This window comes from Pogona vitticeps, chromosome 6 (assembly GCF_051106095.1).
Source record: "Pogona vitticeps strain Pit_001003342236 chromosome 6, PviZW2.1, whole genome shotgun sequence".
Lineage (NCBI taxonomy): Eukaryota > Metazoa > Chordata > Lepidosauria > Squamata > Agamidae > Pogona > Pogona vitticeps.
This window is the reverse complement of record NC_135788.1, coordinates 112,454,357-112,479,246: the sequence shown is the minus strand read 5'-3', so window position 1 is coordinate 112,479,246 and position 24,890 is coordinate 112,454,357. Positions and strand designations below refer to the sequence as shown.

The 24,890-nt window shown below is 43.4% G+C and overlaps 1 protein-coding gene across 7 annotated transcripts in view; it reads right to left on the bottom strand.

The window, feature by feature from the left end:
- Positions 1-1,866: 1,866 nt before the first annotated feature.
- STX1B (syntaxin 1B) overlaps positions 1,867-24,890 on the bottom strand; it is an 80,503-nt gene continuing 57,479 nt past the window's right edge. The window contains exons 10-12 of one of the 7 annotated variants that reach the window (XR_013537172.1): positions 8,907-9,015; positions 5,490-5,658; positions 1,867-2,837 (exon numbers count right to left, since the gene is read on the bottom strand). Coding sequence is in view for 2 of the 7 variants with exons in the window: in XM_020807301.3 (XP_020662960.1) it covers positions 24,198-24,278 (81 nt within the window). In the remaining 5 variants the exon portion in view is untranslated. Of the gene's footprint in view, positions 2,838-5,489; positions 5,659-7,669; positions 9,016-11,244; positions 24,279-24,890 lie in introns of those variants that run through there. The other 6 variants (XR_013537170.1, XR_013537169.1, XR_013537168.1 and 3 more) reach the window with 6 other exon arrangements.

The window sequence follows — 24,890 nt, the reverse complement described above, 5'->3', positions numbered from 1 at the left end:
CCAAAGGGGTTGTACCAATTTATAAAAATGCCATTTGGGTTACATGGAGCAGGGGCCACATTCCAACGTTTAATGGATAGAGTTCTGGAACCGGTTAGCACATTTGCGGGAGCCTATATTGATGATATACTTATTTTTAGTAAGAACTGGGAAGAACATATACTGCACATTAGACGAGTATTAGAAGAACTCAAAAAGGCAGGATTAACGGTGAATCCCTCCAAGTGTAAGGTTGCCCAAGAGAAGGTGAAATTCCTAGGTCATGTTGTAAGTAAAGGGGAGATATGCCCCTCAGAAGAAAAAATTGACAAGCTATCTGATTGGCATGTTCCCAGAACAAAGAAAGAAGTACAACAATTTTTGGGATTGGCTGGGTATTACCGCCAATTCGTACCTAACTTTTCTGGTATTGCGGCCCCACTTACTGACCTCACCAAAAAGAAAGTGAACAGGTATATTAAATGGGGTAAGTTAGAACAAGAGGCTTTCGATAAGTTAAAATTTATTTTGAATGAGTTACCTAAGAGATATGCCCCTGATTTTCCTCTCCCTTTCATAGTACAGACAGATGCGTCAGATAGAGGTATCGGGGCGGTGTTGGCTCAAGAAAAATCTGGAATAGAGTACCCCATTATGTATCTCAGCAAAAAGTTAAGCCCTCGGGAACGAAAATATGCAACTATTGAAAAAGAAGCATTAGCAGTGAAATGGGCTATTTTGACATTAAAATATTATTTGTTGGGAGCGCCTTTTACATTAGTAACTGATCATGCACCCCTTCAATGGTTAAATAGAATGAAAGATGCCAACCCACGATTGACACGATGGTATTTGAGTTTACAACCGTATGCATTTCAGGTGAAATATAAAAAAGGGGTCAACCATGCTAATGCTGATTATTTTTCGCGACAGGGAGAAGGAAATATGCGCGGTGATGAAGAGCGGACGGCCCACTCCTCCGGGGGGGCGTGTGAAGGTGTAGAAAGAGAGAGTGTGCCGTCCGCAGAGAAGACAGAGGAAAAAGAGGATGGAAAGAAAGAACAGCTGGATAGCAGTGAAAGTAGTAAAGAAGAGAGGAAAGGGTTAACAGAGAGAGAAGGGGAGGTAAAGGTGGAAGTGTGCTTGGCTGAAGGGGAGTGGGAGGAGCCAGAAGTGACAGTTGGAGGCAAGGAGAAGGAGAGAGAGGGTGTTGTGTGGTTTAGTGCAGTAGTAGAGGAGTATGAGAAGAAAAAGAAAGATGAGAAAAGGCAGGCATTTGAGAAAGTTCGTACCCAGGGTTTATTGAGAGACTTCCCAAACCTACGCGTGGGCGGACTCTTGCCTGATCCCGCACCTCACCAGTACTCACCTGCGCCTATACCAACCCATGAATGGAAAGTGACCGTAGCCCCGTGGAAAGGAGAAGAGCGGCAAGAACAAGGTGGGAGGAGGGAAGAGTTTGAAGAAGGTCCGGATGAGAGGGGGTTGATCAGGCACAAATGCTGCGGGACAATCTGTGCCAAGAGGAGTCCCCCACCCCCTCACTGGGGCTACAAGAAACCCTATGGGGCCCATCGCCGTTAACCCCTTGGGACTATGTTCAATGTTTGGAACATGTTGATGAGGCTTTGTTGCCAAGTTGTAAACCGTTGGAACCGTTAAGAAACGTGCTGGAGGGTGAGAGAAGCAATAAAAGTTCTGTTGTTAAAGTTATAAAGACTCAACCTTTATTATTTCCTGCTGAAATGGAGGGGCCGCCTGAAGGGAAAGGCGAACCTTTTGACACCATCCAGGACCCTTGGACTGGCAAGTGGGAACAGGTGCGTTTTACTAAGCGAAAGGCGAAGGAGAGAAGAAGGAGAGAAATGACAGTACGACCCTTGTACCGGGAAGAAAGGGAGACTAGAGAGTGGCGGCGCAAGTTAGTTGAGGAGAAGAAGAGAGTAGAGAGAGAGAGGAAAAGAGAATATGGCATCTGGAGGAGCTGAGGAAACTGGGTTATTACCAGGACCCTGGGATTTCACCGGGGCAGAGACCATGTACCCTGGGGATTTACAGGGCATGAAGAGACAACCCCACTATTGACAACGGACCCGGATGACATCGAACCCGAAGAACCCTCCCGGGTTCAGGCTGGCCCATGGGCGTCGAGGTCAAGCAACCCGTTTGATGAAGATTGGGTGCCCCTGTACCAGCCGTTGCTCCCACCGGAGAAGTTCGTTCCCAAGCTGATAGACATTTCTATTCCCTTACCCCAGTTAATAAATGAAGACAAGTTGTTTGGTTCAAAAATGTCTCCTGTTTTATTTGGTTCGGGGGAGGTGAAGAATAACGGACCCTCACAAATGGGGTTTTTATTTTCGCTTTACGATGTTTTTGCTGAACGGCGATTTTCCTGGAACAGATTATTGTTGTTAAGCGAGGCACCACTGTACTTCTTTCATTTGGGGGCACTCTGGGACTGTGTTGCTTGCCCAAGGCTACACCGTGTTGGGTCTTCCTTCAGGAGAAGGTGTGGGGAATCAACCCCCCCCCCAAGCGCTGGCTCCATAACCAAACATCAAGCTATTGGAAGGCAGATGCTTGCTGACCATCTCCCCAGCTTTTAAAGTAACTCCCGTTTCCCACTTCTTCCATAGGAAGATATTAAAGTCACATCCTAGGAAGGTGGTGCAGGCGGGCAGAGGCGGTGAGGAGGCCCAAAGGAGACCTGGGCTTGAGCCTGAAAAAAGGAGGCTTCATTTTGCTTCACATGGGATCCATCACTCACGACCACCAGAGGGCAGTATGACAATGTTGACAGCGAAGCCGACTGCACAAACCCTTCCAGACATTGTGGGCTAAAAATAAAACCGCGTCTGCATGGAAGGAGAGAGAAAAAGGAAGAAAATATTTTTAAACCACACTTATTAAAGCCAGAGGGCAGTAGGTCAGGAGAAATGAGAATGGATGGGAGCGCTGCGTGCACGCGATCATGCAAGCAACAGAGGCTGCCGTGGGTCAGGATCCATGTTGACAGATGAGAATGTTCGGGGCCAGCTCTGCCGTTTGACAGCTCGGGTGACTGTCTGGAACCTTAGCTTCTCTGGAGAGGGATGGAAGGAGGGGGGTGGTGTTTCCATCTGCTGCACCTGCGGCGCTCTCTGTTTTCTTTACTTGTGCTTGTTTGCTTCTTTGGATTGAGACACAGGCAGGAAAACAAACAAGCCACATTTTTGGAGGGGGGGGGGAGAGAGAAGGAGCTCTGGCATCATAGCTTGCTTTGCAGACTGGGAGGAGCGGGGCCAGATCACAGAGGAGCAGAGCAGCCATGAGAACTGTAGAGCTGGAAGGGACCCTAGCGGTCATCCAGTCCAGCCCCTGTCAAGGAGAACCAGTGGAGAATCCGACTCCCAACTTCTGGTTCCATGACAAGATGCCTAAACTACTGAGCGTTCCAGAATGCTTTGTGGGGTTCTCATTCATTCATTTAAAAAAGAGAGAGAGAAACAGATAAGAATTTGTTTTCTTTCCTTCTTTGAGGACAGACACTCCTCACAATCTGCAATGGAAACCATGGGGGCCAGACTTTCCTGCCTCCCCCCAGCATGGTTTCTCAGGATTAAAACCAAAATAAAAGAAATAGAAATAAGATTGCAGGGGTTCACTTGCTCCCAGGCTTTGAACAGTAGATTGAGCTACAAGAATTAGCAGAAATTGCTTTTCTTGGCATGGAGAGGAACATGAGTGTCGGTTTCAGTTCAAGCAAAGGTTAAAGGCAGAACAGCACTGAGGACGGTTTAAAAGCTGGCATCTATGTTGGGGGGGGGGAAATGCCACGGCTCTAGACCGGAGGCAGGGCCCGCCACAGGTGAAAACGTCTAGCTATGGGAGAAAACACCTCACCCCATGCCATCTGGACACAACACACAGATGAAACGCCACTGGGAATGGCATGAGGTTGGAGGTGAAGTATTTTGGAGAGTGGCATTAAAATGGTGTGCCCACCTCCAGATTGCAAAGGATCCTGGGAATCTTTTTCTGAAATTTCCTACATGATAGCCAGGAAGGGCGCCTTAATTCTTAAGGGGCCACAAGAGAAACTGAGAAAGGAGCTCTGCTAAAGGGAATGACAAGACTCTGCCTCTCTTGAAGAAAATCAAGATTCCCTACACAAGGAACTCAGATTCTGAACTGAAGGAACTCTTGGAAGTAAATTGAATAGTTCGGCACCTGCTTGTCTTGGACGACTGATGTGCATCAAAACTCATTGACCTTCCCAAAAAAGGGAAAGTTGCAAAAAAACAACAGCTGCAGTCTCTAACAATAGCATCTTGAAATGTCCATGATATACAGTATATATTTTTAAAAACTCGACTTTTAAACAATGTTGGTCTTCGAACTCCCCTCTCCAGTGGTGGAATACATATCTCCTCCTAGTGTCTTAAGCAAATGGGCTGTGAACTACATCTTCACCACCTCCACCCCTGAATCAGGTCCTCTGGGCGCCTGCCTTCCAGTCTCTGTGCTTGCCACAAACGTACGAAAAGTGGAAATCCAGCCATTTCCACACTGCACAAAAATATTGTTCCCCAAATTCCTGCTTTTTACAAAAGCGTTTTAATAAAGGTGCAAAGGGCCCCTTTTGGGAGAGGAACTGTTGCTGGGTTTTTTCGTTTTTTTGTTTGTTTTGGTGGGTTGAGGCTATCAAAGGAAAATTTTCCCCACTTGAGGAAAATGCTTCGGAGTGCAAGACCAAGCGGGAAGCACAGAGGGGCTCCATACTGCATCTCCTTTGTCCAGCTGTTATGACGCCACAGAATTACTGAGCATTCAAAATGGGATTGTTCTAACGAGATTTCCCTCTAACGATCTGGGATTATCCACCCGACCCGATTACCAGGCAATCCGATTAGATCGTGACATTCTCCCTGCCTCGTCTGCTGAGCTGCTTTGGCTGGGGCACTCTGGCGGATAAGACACGCCAGGGCGGGCGGTTGGCAGAGCGGCCGTACAAACAGACTCTGCACTCTGATCCCCGGGGGCCACGCACATCCTCGATCTGGACTGAGATGCCACATCTCCTCGGACTTGGTGGTCGGAGAAGACTGAGGCCACCCATGACCTCCCGACCACAGAATTTTAAGGGCTGCCTCGAACATGGAGAAGGAAAGGGGGTGCTGTGGTTTCCAGAGGCACTGTGTGTATGGGCTTGGGTGTTTCACTTTGGTCTCCTCTGAAGGGGCAGTGTCTACACGGCAAAGTTACAGCTGTATGGAACCAGCCTGACAGCGGATTCTGCTTCCTCAAAGCCACCAGTTGTGCATGGACCAGCTACATGAAGCAAGGGAAGAAGGTGCTGCCCACACTCCTCTCTCCTTGATCCCTAGAAGGGACAGCAGCAGCAGCCTAACACTGACCAGACGTCCATCCACCCCATCTCCAGGTGTCTCAACTCTGAATGGCTGCTCTGGCTGTCCAGGGTTTCAAGGTTCTTTCCTAGGATCTAGGATCTAGAACCCTGGACCTACCAGGATCTAGAACCCTGGTATCCGATGGAGGTCTTCCACTCAAGCAGGATGGACGCTGCTTAGCTTCTGGAATGAGCAGCTGCCCTCTCCTCCCCTCTTCCATTCCTGTGCAACACTCATCTTCTCCACTGGAGAGGTGGATGGGTACCCAAGCTTGGGATCCACTGATCTAGAACAATAAATAATTTTATTTTCCATCAAAGAGCTGTTGACACAGATAAGGTCAAGGACAGCCATGGACCTCGATGTAGAGTCTCCCTTATTGGTGGCGCAAGGCCTCCAACAGGCACAAGGATCTCCTCCCATGCCTTTGGGGGGTTCCTTCATAGTTTCCAAGGAATTGCAAGCAATTTGGTGGGTTCTGCAAGGTGCTGATGAAGATCACGATAATTAAAAGGGTATAAGGATAGAATAGGAACACCGGGTGCATCAAAGCACCCATGCAGTGGAACGAAAAGTGATGTTGTCATAGGTGTAAAAGCAGAAGGAAAAAGACCAACCGTGCAGCAATATGCATTTTTTTTGCCAACACACATATTGATAAAGTACTATTTCTTTTCAGGTCCTTATTGCAAAATAAAAAGGGTTACGCAACTTTCAACCAGATCTGGTGACTTTTTTATTTGACTGTCCGGGCTCCCCTGTTTGTAACATGCACATATTTCCCACATCTGAAAGAGTTTTAAAAAACAGCAACCAAAAACAGAGAAGACTGTATTTGGAGTTTAAGCCAGGGACTAAATCCTAAAACAGTTGAAATGTATAGTACTAGAACAAACCCTTTAGAGGTCAGTTTGGCTTCTGTCCTGTGTGTGTTTAAAGCTAATTGATCTCATAAACCATCTTTGTGTGTGTTGATCAGAGTTGTGTGTGTTGTGTGCTGTTGTGTTGATCAGAGCCAGTCAAGTTACACGCAGTGGGGAAGAGCTTTTGCCCCGCTGTCCTATTGCTGGGTTTCCTGCAATAGCATCTGCCTGATGCCTTTGGATCTTGGCTAGATAGAGGGCAGTTCTTCCTTTTATTTTTAGGGTCCAGCAGGGTCCACAGCATGAGCTCAGAGGCAGGACCCAGGACAGCGCATTATGAAACCTAGAGGTAAAGTGACAGTCAGTACAGTCATGCCCCGCTGGACGATTACCCCGCTCTACGATGAATCGGCTTTACGTTGATGTTTTTGCAATCGCTTTTGCGATCGCAAAACGATGCTTTAAATGGGTTTTTTTTTTGCTGTGCGATGATCGGTTCCCTGCTTCGGGAACCAATTTTCGCTTTACGAATAGCTGATCGTCGGGTTTCAAAATGGCCACCAGCTAAAGAAAATGGCCCCCCACTGTTTTCTAGGACAGAAAATGGCTGCCGTATGGAGGATCTTCGCTGGACGAGCAGGCATTCAGCCCATTGGAACGCATTGAAAGGTTTTCAATGCGTTTCAATGGGTTTTTTATTTCGTTTGACAACATTTTCACTCTACAGTGATTTCGCTAGAATGAATTAACGTCGTCAAGTGAGGCACCACTGTACTTACTGGCATTGCTTAAGAAAACAAAGAGCTTGAAACAGTAGGCATGAAGCTTAGCTGGTGTGAACATAGGTGTGGATGTGTGTCCAGAGCTGCTCTCTTCTGCTGTTGTTTTTAAATGTATTAAAATTGTTCATAATCAGTGGGACAGTGGTTCCCAACCTTGGATCTTCTTAGACTACAATTCCCAGAAATCCTGGTCAGCTTCTGGGAGTTGCAGTCCAAGAACATCTGGGGACCCAAGTTTGGGAACCTCTGCTCTAGAACAATAAATAAAAACAGGAACTAAAGGGGAGAAGCTGTAGATAAAATTCAGGCCCCACAAAGCCTGGGAGTTTGGAAGAAGAAAAATAAAACTCAGCAAAATAAATCATTATTTTCAGCAGTGACAAGGAAAGAGACATGTTAAAATTAAATCATGACCTCGTCCTTGCAGCCTTTGGCCTCTGTGGAGTTCAGTGGTTGGGTCTGGAGAGGATTTGGCCCCAGATGTTAGGAGCTCCGTTCAGCAAAATGAGTAGCGGCTGGAGCAGAGAGGGTGGTGGTGGTGTTGAAAGATCGCCAAGCATTTGGAGTACATGAGTTATGACACAGTCCCATCCAGAGAAGGGGTCCCCCATTAAGACATTTCTATCTAAAACAGCTTAAAATGAGTCACTGATTGAGTTCCTAAAAATATATGGCCTTTTATTCATGACGATTGTTGGATATGAAAATAAAGAAAAAGACGGAGGAAGGTCAAAGACAAAGGAGAAGTAGGATGGAGAGGAGAAGCAAAGAAATGACGGTATGCGGATTGAGGACACCATGCTTGTGACTTCCAGGTGTGTTGAATGACAACTCCCAGTCCTTCAGGAAGCACAGCAAGGGGAAAAAAATGAATGAAAGGTTAGATTTTCAAGAACTCCTCCAGTGGTATACATTCAGTCCTTTTAGATACACACTTAAAAGGGAGACTCCTTTTTTTGGATCCTAACATGTAAGGTTTTGACATCACCAGCAGGAGAAGATTTCTGATCATTAAAGAGTTTCTTCTTCCTTCCCTGGATTCCTTTGGCCTGCAAACAATGCGACAGATTAGACACAACCTGGAAAAGTCACAGAACCGAAGGAGGAACTCTCTGCTGATGGAAAATCTCCCCTTCCAGTGACATCACTGCCATTCCGCAGGCATTCATGTAGGTAACAGGATTCCAGCCAATAGCTCACTCGATTCGAAATATGGTAAAGAGATGGCCATCTGAGGAGGCGGCTCTGGTTAGACTAGCGTGTCTTTTGCTGCCTCAGGAACTGACACACTCTAAAAGTGAAAGGTCCATAAGGGAAGGGTTTTCTGGGGAGGGACTGCTGATATCTGAGATTGATGACAAGGAAATATTTTACAGACCAAAGGATAGAGCTGTCCTTCACAGCTTTTCTTCCACGGAAGTCGCTGCAAGTTCTCTTCTGCTTTTTTTCTCAGGACAGTTAGGTTCCAGGACACAGAGCTGTCCAAGTCTGAGTTTGGGGCAAAACGGCAATACTCTGATTTTTTGCAATGCTTGCTCTTGCATTTTTGCACAATTTATTCTGGTTGTGCTTATGGCGCAGCGGGAGGGCCAAGGAGAGCGGTGTGACCCAGTGCGTGCACCTCCAACCACTGGGACAGCAATTTCTTTTCTGGCATTTTTCTGCCTTCTGAGATTTCAAGCAAATGCCACCCCTGTACATTCGAACAGATCTTCAAAGTCATGACAGCTAGAAACCTGCTAACAACAGAGGTTCTGAGAGACTTACATAGAAACCATCACACAACTGTTTGAAGTTTCAGTTGGATCCCTTGGGCCAAGGTTAGCGGTAGACCTCCACCCATATCTAAATTTTAACATGTGCTACCAGTAACATACAGTAATTCTCACCTATTTTCAGGCTCAATCTGCAGATGGCATCCAATCTTTTTTCATCTTTTCTTCTTTCCTCTCCTTGCTACGCACACTCCCAGGTGGCTTTGTCTTTCAGCTGTAACACCTGAAATGCAAGACACTTCTCCAAGTATAGCTAGACAGAAGACCTGTACAGTGGTGCCCCGCATGATGACGATAATCCGTCCCATTGAAATTGTTGTTTAGCAAAATCGTCATCATGTGAAAACCCTTTCCCCATTGGAATGCACTGAAACCTGGTTTAATGTGTTCCAATAGGGAAAATACCTTGTTGTCCAGCGAAGATCACCCATAGGGAAGCCATTTTGTGAGCGCCGATCAGCTGTAAAAATGGCTGCCCTGCGAAGCATGGGTCTGGAAAACACAGGGCAGCCATTTTGCGATGATCAGCGGAACAAATTGTCATCTTGCGAACAAATGGTTCACAAAGCATGGACCTATTCAACGTCCAGCGAAAATTCCCCATTGGAATGACTGTTTTGCGAATTGCTATAATGATCGCAAAAAGTCATCAATATGCGGATACATCGTTTAGCGGGGTCGTCATCTTGCGAGGTACCACTGTACTTGATGCAACCTGATGTTGTACACCAAGGTACTCTTTGCTATTAACGTTTAAGATATGTTTCTTTTACATTCAAAGTCCAATCCACAGATTGTTTCAACGTCTGGTTTGAGACAGTCAACTCCATTAGATGCTACTGAGTTCTTAAAATAAAATAAAATCATACCATAGACTGAGTATCTTCTCTTTGTGATTGTGAGAGAAGACAGCATGATATAGCGGGTACGATGGCTGGGAGAATAAAGGTGGAGAGAGACTGTGTGCGTAGCCATAAGCTCTTTGTAGGAGGGCAGGACAAAAATGTAAGAGCAACAGTAAAACAGTCGAGTTCCCTTTGAGGTGGAGGTTTAGAGAATCCCACATTCCATTTTCTTTGAAAGGTTGAACATTCTGATCCCCAAGGCAGCTGCTTGCTGATGTGGGTCGCCCCTAACATTAATGGCTGTCAAAAGTGTGTAACCTGCGGTAGGACTATAACTTATTGGTGACAGAATTTTCAGAATTCTGAGCTGGCACGGCCACTGGTCAGAATGGTGGAACATCAGTTGAGCTCTGAGAACATCTGCTTTTCAGGCAGAAAGTCCCAGGATCAATTCAGGGACCGCTGAAAATTGGCAACTGATGGAAAAGCTCTTTCTCTGCATGAGAACCTTGGAAGATGCTACCGGTCAGAGCAGGTGATACTGGATCAGAAACACAAACCAACTGACATAGGATAAACCAGCTTCTTATATTGTGGAACAGGACAATTTCTCATAAATAAAACCATTACGGATCCAGATTCGACAGAACTTTTCGATTCCTAGTGAGGACTTCCATAACCTCTGTCAACACTTCCAACAAACTCCTTTGGAAAAATCCAAGAAAGATACACCAAGAATGGAAAACCCCAGAAGGACAGAGCATATCTACATCCCATAGTTACAGCACCATGAGATGTCCTGGGTTCATCCTGCAGGATCCTGGGATTTGTTGTTTGGTAAGATGCTTCTCTGCTAAGCAGTTCTAGTGTACTTTCCTGAACTACAGCATCAGCGCTTTCTGGCATTGAATTCTAAATATATCTTATGAAACTGAAAATCTCAGGACTTTGTGGAATAGAGCCATGGCACTTAATGTGTTACCAAACGGCTACAGTGGGGTCTTGACTTAAGAACGGCTTGAGTTAAGAACATTTTGACTTAAGAACCACTCTCTTAGGAAAATATTGACTTGACTTAAGTACTTAGATTTGAGTTAAGAACTGAAAAAAAAACCACGTGGGAGGCAGGGAAAGTGCAAAATGTGAACTTTCAGTTAACTGTTGGCCAGTGAAAAGGGTGCCTGTCTGCTTCCTCACTCCTCCCAGCGTTTAGAGAGTGGATTGGGAGACAGTCTTCGGACTGCCTGGTACTGCCTGGACTGTATTTTCCCTGCCTTCCCTGAACCTTTCTTGACCTAGGAAAAAAAGAAACAAAATATCCCCCTCTAGTGGTCGAAGACGGAATAGCAGCTTCCCATTAGTTTCTATGGATGGAAAAGAGCAGATACGGATCAAATAGTTTTCAATGCATTCCTATGGGAAATGCAGATTTGACCTGAGAACTTTTTGACTTGAGAACCGCCTTCCAATACGGATTAAGTTCTCAAGTCAAGATCCCACTGTATACGTAATTGTGTAGTGTAGATAGGCTCCAGGACAGAAAAGGGAGAGAGAGAGAGAGAGAGAGAGAGACTTTTCACTGCACATGGAGAGACACAAGGCAGGCAAAAGGTGATACCTTTTTATTAGACCAACTTCCGTTGGCAAGAGCGTGCAAGCCATCGAGCGTTTGGAAAGGTTTAGCATTTAGTCACTGGCTTTTAACTAAGCACATTCGGACAGACATTGAAAAAAAAAACCAAACAAATAATTTCCTTTCAAATAATAAAAAGGACCTTTTTTTTAAAAAAAGAAAAAAGCAATCAAGAACCACACAAACAAGTTCAGAACAAAATCTGGAAATAAACTTCCCCGGGAAAGAAAAAGAAAAAAAACAAGAACACTCAAACCCTCCAAAGTCAGCCAGTAAAAGCGCATTCAGAACAAAGGAAACACAACTTTTTTCCACAAAAAAACAAGGGGGTGGAGAGTAGGCAGAGAAAGGAGGAGAAGGAAAGGGAAATCACCCGTCACGTACAGCAGCTGGTATTTACACACAGAGGTGGGGAAGGAACTAAAAAGTGAAAAAAGGAGGGGGGATACTTTTAAAGAAGAGAGGAAGAAGAAGTGGAGGACGAGAAGAAAAATAAAGAGGCAAAATGGGGAAATGTTTCCTTTAACAAATTTGGGCCCTGAATCATGCCAAGATTCACATGACAGCCTAACTCTGAGACTCTGGGTTTGATCCTTCATGCCACAAGATGCTGACTTAAAATACCAGCAGCCTTTTGTGGAGACAGGGTCTCTGCGGACACACGTAACCCCACGATTCCCCCACCTGTGGATACCCCCCCCCCCGCGACATGCAGATGGACCGAAGCACACATGTAAATCTCTAAAAATCACTTCATTTACATTGCAACCCCATTTTGGAAAGGATGTGAACGGTGGGCGCTTTGCTATCGGGTTGCGGTGAAAATGCTTACTTTCCAAAAGATATGTCAACCCTGTTTGAAAAGGTTAAGAGACGTAAACTCTCACATTTGGTTTTCATTGGCAGTAATGGCGAGAGAGAGAGAGAGAGAGAGAGACAAAGAGAGAAATTTTCCTTCTTTTTTTTTTCATAGACAGAGTGAATTCTCCCAGTCAGTTGTAGGCTTATATTAAAGGCCAAGTATATACAACAAATATAAGTCTGTTCCAGCTACTTTAAGTGCCGTGCGTCCCAACTGCTTCAGGAAATCTGCATATCGTTTGTTCTACAAAAAGACTACAGACCCAAATGGAGAAGTCTCAACTGCCTAATCACACTACAATTCCATGGATGCTTTATATGCAAAGCATGCCTGTTGAACTGGTATCATAGAGTGGAAATATTCTAAGCCAAAGGTAAAGAAGAATGCTTTGTAGACAGAAATGAGGGGGAGGGAAGGGAATCCAGATGAATAAGTGACTCTGGACCTGACAGATTTATGAATTATAGGAGACAATTAGCAATGCACAGGGCTATTAAGGAGACAGATCCATGTGCTAATGATTCTGAGATGGCACTTCCATGCTGTTGTCATTCTTGGTTAAAAAGAAAAAGAAAAGAATACGAAGACATAGAGAGACAGCTCTCCTTGTATCTGCTCGTACTAGGAGGTTTTCATAAAGACTCACTTGATCTGTGTGTTGTAAACATTTCTTTCTTTCTAACCAGGAAATACTGCACACAGAACGACTGCCTCTGTGTGGCATAAATGTAGTTCAATAACTGAGGAAGAGGGCAAAGAAATGCATTTGGAGCATAATGCATTGGTAATATACACACAAACACACACATACACACAGAGCCAAAATAACCAGGTGCCTTGTGTGGATCTCACAATGGATTACACCCCAAAACCACACAGATGAGCAGGTAACCATAGGTGGGCTTTCCCCTCCCTCCAAACAGGGTTGGATCTTAATAAGCACTGTTACGAAGGGCCCTGCAAATTTAGGGAGCTTGGTTTCCGCCTTCAGGTTAAGCATCCATGTAAACCTTTGCACGATCAAGGCTCGCAAGCCCTTCTGGTCCTCGAAAGCACCATATGTTAGGAATAGATAGGTGGGGAAGAAGAGAATGACTGCTTACATAGGTTGATGGCTATATATATCTGTATATATATATAAAAAACTAGGTATATGCAGGTATATATATATAACTATTTCCCCCTTTGGAAAATATTGTTCCTTTGGACCAAGGGAGTTTTTTTTTTTCAGATGTGAGGAAAGGGGGGGGGAATGAAATCTTGATGTAATCTTGCTCACATTAAATTCATGATGAGCCTAAATCCAATTGTTATTCCCAGGTAAAGCAGACCAATGGGGTCAATGGGGATTCGGTGAGTCAATACACATGTTTTGTTCTTTCCGTTGTTTTACTCTAGTTAGGACTAACAAGGACTAACTCAACCCCTGTAGATTTCAAAGGATCTTCTCTAACACTGGCTGAGTTTAAATCTGACTTGTGGTTTTTAGCTGATACATGCCATGTCTCAGAAACAGGCATACATTTCGAGCAGGTATCTCTGCTTCTCCAAAATACTGTATAGGACACAGTACATGAGTTAAAATGATATTGTTTCTAATTAAATATTTGTATGCTTGTTTTTTAATAAAAACAACAACCTTAAAGCTGCTACCAGATTCAAAATAATGAAAATTATTTTAGTGAATGTTGCAGCTCTTTTAGATCCCTACCCACCCATGTCTGGACTTTTAGTGTCAGTTCTCTTCCTGCACAGAGTAAACCATCTTGGTCCATGTAGCTGGTTAGGAGAAGGATGTTTTTAAACTAAGACTGAACCAGGGTTGGCTAAGCCAGTTGGTTCTTAACCTTTGTTACTCAGATGTTTTTGAACTGCAACTCCCAGAAACCCCAGCCAGCACAGTTGGTGGTGAAGGCTTCTGGGAGTTGCAGTCCAAAACTCCTGAGTAACCCAAGGTTAAGAACCAGTGGGCTAAGCCAAGGATCCAGAACCATGAAGGCTCTACTTTCCCCAAAGAATCATTATTGTAAAAAAGTCAGAAATGTCAAAAGGTTAGAAAGCAACGGGAAATACTCAATTTCCATGACCCAACTCTTCATGATCAAAGGACCTAGGTGGATTGTCTTCATCTTCTGAGAGCTTGGAATCAGGACTAAGTTTAAAATAAGTCTCTTAATAAGAAAGGACCCAAAAGGGATTTTCCCTGCATGTGAGTTATTGGGAAAGAGGATGTAGTCCAGCAGCTACAAAAAGGAATATATCAACCAGCTCAGGAACAGAGGAAACTGCAGCCTGTTTTCAAAAAGACCATCAGTGTGTACCAGAAATCTACATGCATAATTTGGGCTCATGGAGATTTTGCAAAGCCTCAACAGTTTTCCTAGCTTCTTTTGTGACAAAAAATTGAGTTGAGGGAGGATGACGTCAAATCATCAGTCCGTGTCAGCTCTGGTATGTTTACCAAAGTGCCACGGATCAAAATATCATGTACCATTTTTACAAGCACTTTTGATAACACAGTGTCCTGCCCACTAAAGAATATGGATAAGCCTTGAAGGGGATTAAGAATATTATATCTTGATATCTTTAGTAGGCAACTGGGGCTAAGTTAAGCACTACTGCATCTCGTGGATTTCAGTGTAAGAGTTCAGCATCTGCTTAATTCGCTCTCGCTAAAATCAACAAGATGATGCCTCCACAGCTTTCAGAACTGCAGGCTTTGTGCCATTATATCCTCCTCCAAAATATATTCCCCTCCCACCTCACCTTAGTACTGGCATCATGTGTGTCCAGTGTTAGACGTAAAGAGGGCAGAACAAATCTCACACACTAAGGCAATTTACTACTGTTTAACAGAGATGGGGACTTGAGTTAAGGGACTCATTGCCAAGTCAGACTTAAGTCAGTGACTTGATTCACTCGACGGGTTGTTGTCGTTTTTTCCCCCCAAAGAGTTTGTGACTCAGAACCCATTCACCCCTCCCTTTTTTTCTGGGGAAAAAGCTTGTGTTTAATAGGGGGTTGGACTTCAGGCTTGGGACTCAGTACCGAAGACCCAAAGACGTGCTAACATCCTTGCCGTTTAAAGCTCTGGAAGCTTTAAAAAATGTTGATATTCCTTTTCGTGTAAAACTCTCTGTCCGGTTCAGTGTCTTCTGTCTGAAATCCACATGACTTTGTGAGCGTAAAAGAATACCGAAGTGAACAGAGAGTTCCATGCGCGCAAAAGAGCAGTGTGCGCACCGAAGGGGTGCATGGTTCTATGGACATATGATTGAATGACAGCAGTCCGATGAACTCCCTTGATCCAAAATCAAAAGCAAGAAAGAAATGAAGAGGAGGGAAGAGAAGGTGGAATCTTTGTCCTTTAAAAAGATCTGAAGTTGCAGCATGATTATATGGGGTAGTGGAGAGAGGGAAAGAAAAAGAAAATTCTTTTGGTAAAATCACTTTCATTGCATTTCATTTCAATTTCTTTTTTTTCTTTTTTGTTGCTCATAAAATGGGTTGACTGGAGAAATGAAAGGAATACATATAAAAATAAATATATGTGTGTGTAAGTTTGTCCCCCTCTTTTGCTTTCTGTTTTTGAATATCATAAAATTTCAGCAAGAAACTGGAGGGAAATAAAAGAGTAAGGGGAAAAAAGGACATGGTAATGGGGAAAGAAAAAGAATGATTTTTGTTTAAACGGAAGATTTTTATGTTGTTGTTTCTTAGCAAATACGCCACAGACTACAATAAACCGCCTACATTGAAACAATACATAGATCAATACCCAAAATGGAAAGTCAAGGGGATTTTGCCATGTTCGTAGGATTTGTTTTTATCTTTGCACTGTTGCATCTTTTTTTTTTAAAACAGTTGGTTTGTATGTTATATTGGATATGTATTGTAAAAAAGATCAAAAAATCTAAGTTTTCTTTGTTCTTTCTTTTCTGGAGTTTGATCTCTTATGAAGAGATGACAAGATGAAGACATCACAGAGACAAAATAAGAAAAGTATGTACTCACACGGAGGAAACACAAAGCCATATGAATATACTCTGGAGTATATACTGCATTTACCCCCAAACCAAGATATCCTAAAGGGCAATATTTTTTTAAAACTGTACCCCATGGTGAATAACTAACCTAAAGGCGACTCTTTGAAGAGTCCAAGGCAGTTTCATCATAATACATCAGATTTGTAGAACAGAATGCAGAATATGATCCACTCAAGCACAATAGTCTCCTACCATACATTCCATACAAAAATGAGGAGAGGTGTCCTTACGAAAATTTTCTCAATATATAAACCCAAGATATTCAGAGGAAGCCGTTGGCTTGGCTGAGGGTAATTACAGTTCAGTTTTCATTTTTAAATGTGTATGTGTGTGTGTGTGTGTGTCTAATTTTGAAAAATTGAATTGTGTCCAAATGTGTGTGTCTACATATGTGTGTGTGTCTGTGTTTTTGTATACACAGAGATGAGAGGCACAATCACACCAGTAAATCACACTTACATGTCGAATTGGCACACTTCTTACACAAACATTAACATACCGCTATAGCTTGGCTACTGAATTTGCAAAGGCTTATGCACATCAAAACAGGATGATTCAGACACTGATTTATTCTCGATATCTGAACCACCTTTGGAATTCTGAAGCCAGCAGTCCATTTTTAACTGGGCCACATTTCCTGTTCAGAATTATGCAGAGAGCAGAAGGAAGCAGACCAGCTATCAATGCACACATGCGAGGAAACCCAGTGCATAGCAAAACCACATTGCCATACCAGGATATAAACAAATGTTTTCTCTTTCTCTCTGGAATATAATGTAGATATATCAATTTCAATGCCAGAGAAAGGTTTTAAAACTCTCAGCCAGCTACATTAAGCCAGTTAAATGAGGGAACCTTTCCCGAAGAGAGCCAGTGGAGAAAGTCAAAACTGTAGCTTCTCCTCAGGGAATGAAACCAGAGAGAAATCTGTAGAGTAGCATAACCATCTTTAGTACTAGAAATCACACCAAGAGACATGGCACAGGATCTGTCACTTTCAATAGGCCTGAGAAAATATGGGTAGGCTCGCTGGCTTCCGGGCCCAATCAAGAGAGAGAGAGAGCAGGAGGAAACACGGCGAAAATCTCCAATCCCTCGGCAACCATGGGCATCTCTCTTGGTAGATTCGCCTCACACTTTGAGAACCAATGATGCACACACATACACACACACACACACACACACACAACACAGAGATAATATTGCATAATATTTAGGCACATTAAAAGCTAGACACGGGCATCAACGGTATCACTGAGGCATGTAGACATAGTTATTCATGCCAATGACACATAACAGACATTTGCCACACTCTGTTCTCAGGTCCCATTTTCGCAGGGCCCTCACGAGAATTCACATTTACGAAGCCCTTTATGAATGAGCATCACATATCTTTCCATAGTTTCTCTGAAACTCAGTCTTTGTTATCAGCAGATTCATGAGATGTATCGGTGGCTGATACAAGCCACTTCAGGACACCGGAGAAGGACCAGCTGCTTGAGTGCCCGTCTTTTTAGAGTATAACCTCCCAATAGGTGAAAAACTAACATAGCAGGGAGAAAGCATGCTAGCTTTTATATGGATGGGATTTTTTTTTAAATGAAAAGCAATGGTTCAACCCCTTTGACCTGCGACGAGCATTCTGAGGTGGTCTATTTGGGAACCAGACGCATCGCCTGGGTCTGCTGATGGTGTGGCTTGAAGAGGAATCTGGATTCTGAAATGCAGTTCTTAGCATGGCTTTTCCTTGAAAAATGCTATTCAAGTGGGTAGGAAACTGCTAACACTGCTGCCATTTATACTTCAAAGTTTTGGAAGGCTGTTGCCGATGGCTACATGTCACCAGCTTCAAATAAAGTAACTAAATGAAAAAAAAATTTAAAAAGAGATGGTGGTAAGAATCTATTTCTGGATTCTTGAGCTCTCTAAATCCCTTTTCTATAACAAATGCTCACAGATTAGAGTATTATAAATGCACATTTTCCCAGATGCCTTTGGGAGTATTAGGCTAATTTTTAGCATTTTCTAGCTTCACCGGATTCACCCGATCAGGTCGCTGTAGAAAGCAAAAGAATTATGGGATGGTTCTCGGCACCTCCATGTACAGTGTATCTGTACTTTGCCCAATATACGTGTAGAGAAGAAGTGTCTCTTTAGCATTTAAACATGCTTTGAAAGATGTTTCCTCGTTCTGTCCTAAGGGTTTCGATTGTGTGGCAGTTTATGACATTAACTGGACTAGATAGAAGGGTTTGTGAGAAAATATTGAAAGAAAATCTGGCACAAATGAAAACCACCATTTATGGAATAGGTCTTCATATACTGTAAGCTATGTCGATGGTTGTTGTTTTGTTGTTGCTGTTTTTACAAAAGAAAGCAAACCATTGCATCTCCTTAGAAACATATATAAATAAGTGTATGACATTTAGTTCTCAAAAACCCATTACTTTGGAGTGATCTTGCTGGAGTCCCCAGAGAGCTTAATGGGTCTCACTCTGCAGTAAGTGGGGCAAAAGACTGCTAGTTTGCACATGCACAAAACCATAAACATACGCAGAAACACATGCCTAAACATATGCAAACACACACTGCATAATGCTGCAACCTGTGTGTTTATATATGTATACCTATATCCCCATCAGTTCATTTGTATATAGGTACAAAATGCTATCACAGTGAACGTATGTACAACATATCTATATACAGATATGTACACACACACACATACACACACATATATACACATACACGCCTTTTTAAAAAACAGAACACAATGTGACTGAAGAAATAGCAGATGTGTCAATGGGTAAGAGAAATGAGAGTTTGGGAGTGGGAATATGTGTTGAGGGGACCTTATTATGACACTGGACAATATGAACCCTGGGAAACAGATCTGCCACTGCAATCTTTGAAGGATGGATAGTGGGCTCGGGTGGGCAGGGCCTAATGGGATAGGATATTGGCTAGCAGGAAAGAGCTGGCCATCATCCATGTCGTATTTGCCCTCTTGCCTCTAATCAAGACTGAAGTTACTTCCATCTTTCCTCCTTTGTCTCAGATACATCTCTGGAGGTGTTCTGCACTATGTCATAGTCAGCTTTGTTTTCTCGTTTCTGTAAAGCAGGCTCTCATGTTCTCATGGACTCCTTCGTATGCTAGGAGTGTTCAAGCCTCTGATAAACATGGCTGTAACTTTGGGGTGGGGGAGCTGGTACAGATCTGCCCCCCCCTTCCATTTGAGAGGACCAGGGACTAGAAGAAAATGCTGAGGAGGAGAATTTTTTTAAAAGCGGGCACAGGTAATAATCGTTCCCATCATCTATAGGAAGTGGAACATCTCAAGGTGCTCGCTGGTGGGTGTCATGAAGTAAAGATTGGCCAGGGGCGGGCCTTAGGGGACAAGACATCTCTCTAACATCAGTGCATCACCATCAAGGGTGATTAGAGAAAAAGAAGACCACATCAAATACCAGGAACACTGTGACTCATGTGGGGCGAAATACTCTTCCACTGAAGAATCAAATTGCTCGGGACACAGCTGATCTTTCCTTGGTTTTGAGAAATCCCTCCGCACTTCTGAAACTTTGAGGGTATTTCTTCCTCTACCTATTCAGCAAAGAAACCTTTTCAGATGCAAGGCTGAAATCTGCTCCTTTGGAACTTTGAAAACATTGCTCTGCACAATACTAACAGAACAGAAAACTCTGCTTAAAACCATTCTGAAGCTACTGCTATTATTTTAAAAATGCTATATATTTCAGAACGATGATTCCACGAGACACCCACTCATCGTATCATAAATATTACAACTGGGTAGCTGGTGACCATGGGTATATTGCATGAAGAGTACTAGTACTCATTCCAGATAATTCCAGACATGCAGAGGCACATCCTGAAACAGCGTATGTTCTAGATGTCACTAATCAACCTAGCAAAGAGCACTCTGTTCTTGACAGAGATAGCATTTAAAGGAGCAAGCATCGACCTAATGTTCTTTGAAAAGGGTGCATAGTTAGGGTGCTAAGGTTGCTGAACACCATGGCATCATTCATTTTATTTTCATGGAAGGCAAAAGCTAATTTCACCTAACTTCACATGGTGGCACAATATTATATTGCTCCAGAATAATGCAGTAACTTTGGTAAGCAGGAAGAAGCTTTGCTCTTGAATACTGCATTATATTTGACAAGGGTTATGCTCCACGTTTCTTTTTATTACGTAATTTGCCCAACTCCACCCCATAGGGTATAGCATCATTACTCTAGGATACTTTAGAGATGGAGCAGCATTACTGAAGGATCCATCTCAGTGTAGATAGGCCACTTCAGAAAAGCATATAATTTGTTTTTTTCTTAGGGGGCGATAAAAAACATTGTGGCATGGCCAAGATATGTTTACCTGGTGGTCAGTACCTTAGCACGTGTTTTTATAGTTTGCAGGCACTGATTCAGTGGAGAGAGGCCCATGCACTTTGCTTAACGAGCATTACACATGGTACTTTGATATGGAGCTGCATTCAAATGCGGATGCACTCTGGGTCTGCTTCTGCAAGTGCAACCCTGTGCGCATGAAGAAATGGGCCTGATGGTCTTTCTCTTTAGCTTGATGGAGCATCTTTGTAGAATGCCTGATTTCATGCACGGCCAGCAGAGTGAGGGTGTGCGTTTCCTCTTCCGTAGGGAATGATATCCCATAGCAGGTTGCCTGCCCAGAGCAGCTGATCCAAATATCTCAGGATGTCACTGTGCAGAAAAGAGGACCACTGGGTCAAGGCAACTTGTGGGGAGGAGGAAAATAACCAAAAGTTCCTAAGGCTGTGGTCTTAAGTGTAGATACTGGAAAACAAGGACCAGCTGATACATTCAGTAATAGAATCAAGAGGGAAAGCCCTTCCAGATTGTACTAAGTTGGCCTGCAATTGTGATGTCCAACGCTGCCCCATAATTTCAAAACTCCTGCGCTCCCAAAACTAGCCTTTTCGGAACAGAGTAGGCTGAACATCATCCGTCCTTAACAGGCTGGTCTTCTTTTTAAAGAGAGTTTTGCTTCTGATGGAGAGAGTGCTCAAAAACAAACAAAACAAAAACACTGCATTCTCCAACCCTTCCTAAAAATGGAGCAAACCAGCAAAAGATTTACCTCTTGATTTTGCTGAATGTACATACTGACCTCACGAAACTCTGGGAAAAGGAATGGTATTGCATGGAGAGGCTTCTTACCAACCACCCATGCTTGCCTGGAAGGGTTCCGAAGCTCCTGATGGGTTGCAACTGCAGTAACACAGTGGATGCACTTAGGATCAATCGAGAAAAGAACAAGCCTTTCTAGAAGTAGGGTCAAGCGCTAGATTTTAGGAAGGCCCTCAGCAGCCTCTCTCTCTCAGTGAACCTGCTTCCTTTGCGGCCACTGGCAGCAGCAGCTTCTCCTTTTCCTCTCTGTTACCTATCTATCTTCTTGGCCTTATTCCTTCTCAACACCACCCTTTGCTTCCTTGTTTGTTCCATCCTTTTTCTAGGCCAGAGAAGGGTTGTCTGAACAAACAAGTTGGAATGGCCAAGGGGGTCTCTTATAGGCATCCCCCATGACGGGTGGGCCCTCAGCAGGAGACTGATCTCGCTGATCCTTAAGGTCAAGTCCTGCCTGCATGTCTAAACTATGCAGCACCAGTCAATCAGAATATTTGCTGTTATTCTCTTTTTTGCTATACAAACAACTGTAGCATCAGTCTCTCTCTCTCTTATTCTCATTCTCTCTTCCTTTAAAAAAAAAACTGTTTAGTTACAGGAAACCTTGATTATGCCCCTCCATCTAGAATGCTGGAATGTCATCAGAAAATGAATACTGTATATATCCCTATAACACTATTGGTGCTCCATTTCGTAGGATTTCTGGCAGTGGGACACGCAAACTGGCACCACCCGTTTCTAATTCCCGATCACTCCAAGCTGAACTCCCAGTTCAGAAGCACTAGGGCCTTCTAGGGCCATGCTGATTCAGCCAGGGTTAAGCTGAAGAAGGAGCGACCCCTTCCTTTAACAAGGACAAATATTCATATGGGGAGATGATCCTTCTTGACTGTGGTACTTCTGAGCAGGTCGTGCAGCCCTGAGCTACTTCTTCCCTTCCTCTTAAGAACCAGCGGCTAGACATGAAGTTAGTCAGTACTCACACAGTCTGATGCAGCATGTATAAGTTTTTAAAGCATTAAATAGCCAGGAGTGTGGTCGTGGGATGAACTGAATGAGGATCATTGAACTGGGACTCTAACCATTTGCCACTGCTGTGCTTCTAAGCAGAATCTTCTCTCCTCTGATATGCAGAGTGGGTTAGGGTTATGGCAGGGGCAAAGGGTCAAAGTCACACTCACATGGTATCCATTGCCATCTGACCTTCTCTCCACTGGACATTTAACAGACTAACAGGACTAACCTTAACATCGTCTCTAGTTTAGCCCTCATCTCAAGACTGTAGAAGTTCATTTTCCTTCAATCTTCCTGAATCGCCAGATATGAACGAAACAAACCGCTATAGCAATCCTAGGCACAAAGAATGGAATACAATGACAGTCCTAAACTAGCAGTGGGTTGTCCCATTCATTTTTTGTGTGCCTATGGCCCCAGATTGGATACCGCAATCTCAACTGGCTAGTCTTAATCTACTTGAATCGAGAGTTTTAGATGAGATGGCTGCAACGCTCTTGTATTTCGGAGGGTTCGGTATAGGGTTTCTCCTTTCCCCTATCCATAAATCAAATTCCTGGTTGTTCCAAGACTGCTTAATAAAATCAGATCAATACGCAGCATTTATATATATATATTTATAAAACATTGTCAATAATGCTCCGTATGATCTTTTAAAAATTCGATTATATCGATGCCCCATTTTTTGTTGTTGTGCTGTTGTATTCCATATTTTGCCTTTTTTGGGGAGGGAGGAGTTAAAAGGATAGTAACTCTATATCTAGTGACCAGAATACTATGCTGTTGAGTACAGGAGCATCTCTTGATATCTGAGGGGCTGGTCCAGTTGGTACCTTCAGCATGCCGTCAGACACGGGCAGCCCTCCCCAGTGCTGCTCCTAGCCAATAGGAAAGGAGGGGTGGGGCTTTGGCAGGAGAATCCCGTTGCAGAATCGGGGGTGGGTGGGTGGAAGGGGAATGTGATGGAGAGGAAATGAGGAAGATGCAGCAGATGAACAGATTGTGCCCTGAGTTATTTACTCAATTTTTTTCCAGGTACCTAAGAATGAAAACTTTGATTTTTTTTTAAAAAAACCCCACCAAAATATATTTAACTAATTCTGTTCTTGGAAACAATGTCCATGTTACCCAAGAACGGTGAGTGCATGAGTTTCTCCCTGTGAGCTCTGAGAAAAGGAAAAGATTAGCAACGGTCTCTATGTGCACTGAATCCTTCCCTTTCTCTGAGCAGGCTGGAAACCTGTGTACTTGCTATCGCAATATCCAATTAAAATAAACTCAAAATAATAGTGCACTAGGTTACGGCCCTTGCCAGCGCCTAATACTGTAGTACGTACTAATACCGAAGTATTGTGCTTCTTTGGATACACTCTGTCCTCTCATGTTATGGAGTGGCTTGTCAGAGGTGAACTACTTGATCCATGGCTATGTCCTTCCCCATGTGAAACAGGCAAAGAATACCACGAACCATACCTTCCCACAGGGTTAATTGTTGATATGAAAGGGGAAATCTGTGGGGGGTGTAGTAGGAATTACACATTTTGAATCATGGTGCAGTGGGACAGGGAGGTGTACTTACAAGACACCTGGTTGAGGCCCAGAAATATCTGAAAATTCAGAGCCAAAACCCTGGTGTCTAGCAAATGAGTAAAAAAATGGATGAAGAGATGGTGTTGAACAACAAACTTAGATTTGCTGACCCAATAAAGTTGTTTTATCTCTAGGTAGCTGGAACATGTGCTGTTATATCCACTGCATGTACAATTTTTTAAATTATTATTATTAGTATTAGTATTATTATATTTTTTTTGCTTTTAATTTACAACCCAAGTGTGCCTCCGATGGAGGAAGCCAGTACTATACCAAGAACCACACAACAAATTATAATCATAATTTTCTTCTACATTACCCAAGAAAATCCATGGAGCAAGATGGAAAAGAAAAGAGAGAGAGAGAGGAAAAGAAAGACAAACAGGCATTAGTGGTAAGGCATCAGGCATACAGCTTTGGATAAGAAAGAAGACGGATTAAATTGAGCTTTATAAAGGGTGCCACCAATTTTGCCAAGACACAGGAGCCGTCAAAATACATTAGATTATATTTACAGTGGTGCCTCGCTAGACAATTACCCCGCATGACAGTTTTTTCACTAGCCATTGACTTTTTGCGATCGCTATAGCGATTCGCAAAACAGTGATTCCGATGGGGGAATTTCGCTGGACGATGTTTGGTCCCTGCTTCGCAAACTGATTTTTGCTAGACAATGATTTTGACAGCTCCCTCCGCACTCGCAAAACAGGTGTTTTCGGGACCTAAGCTTTGCAAGAGAGCGATATAAACAGCTGATCGGTGGTTTGCAAAGCGGCTTTCCCATGGCCAATCTTCGCTAGATAATGACGATTCTTCCCCATTGGAACACATTAAACAGGTTTCAATGCATTCCAATGGGGAAATGCTTTTCGCTAGACAATGATTTAGCTAAAAAGCGATTTCAGTGGAACGGATTATCATC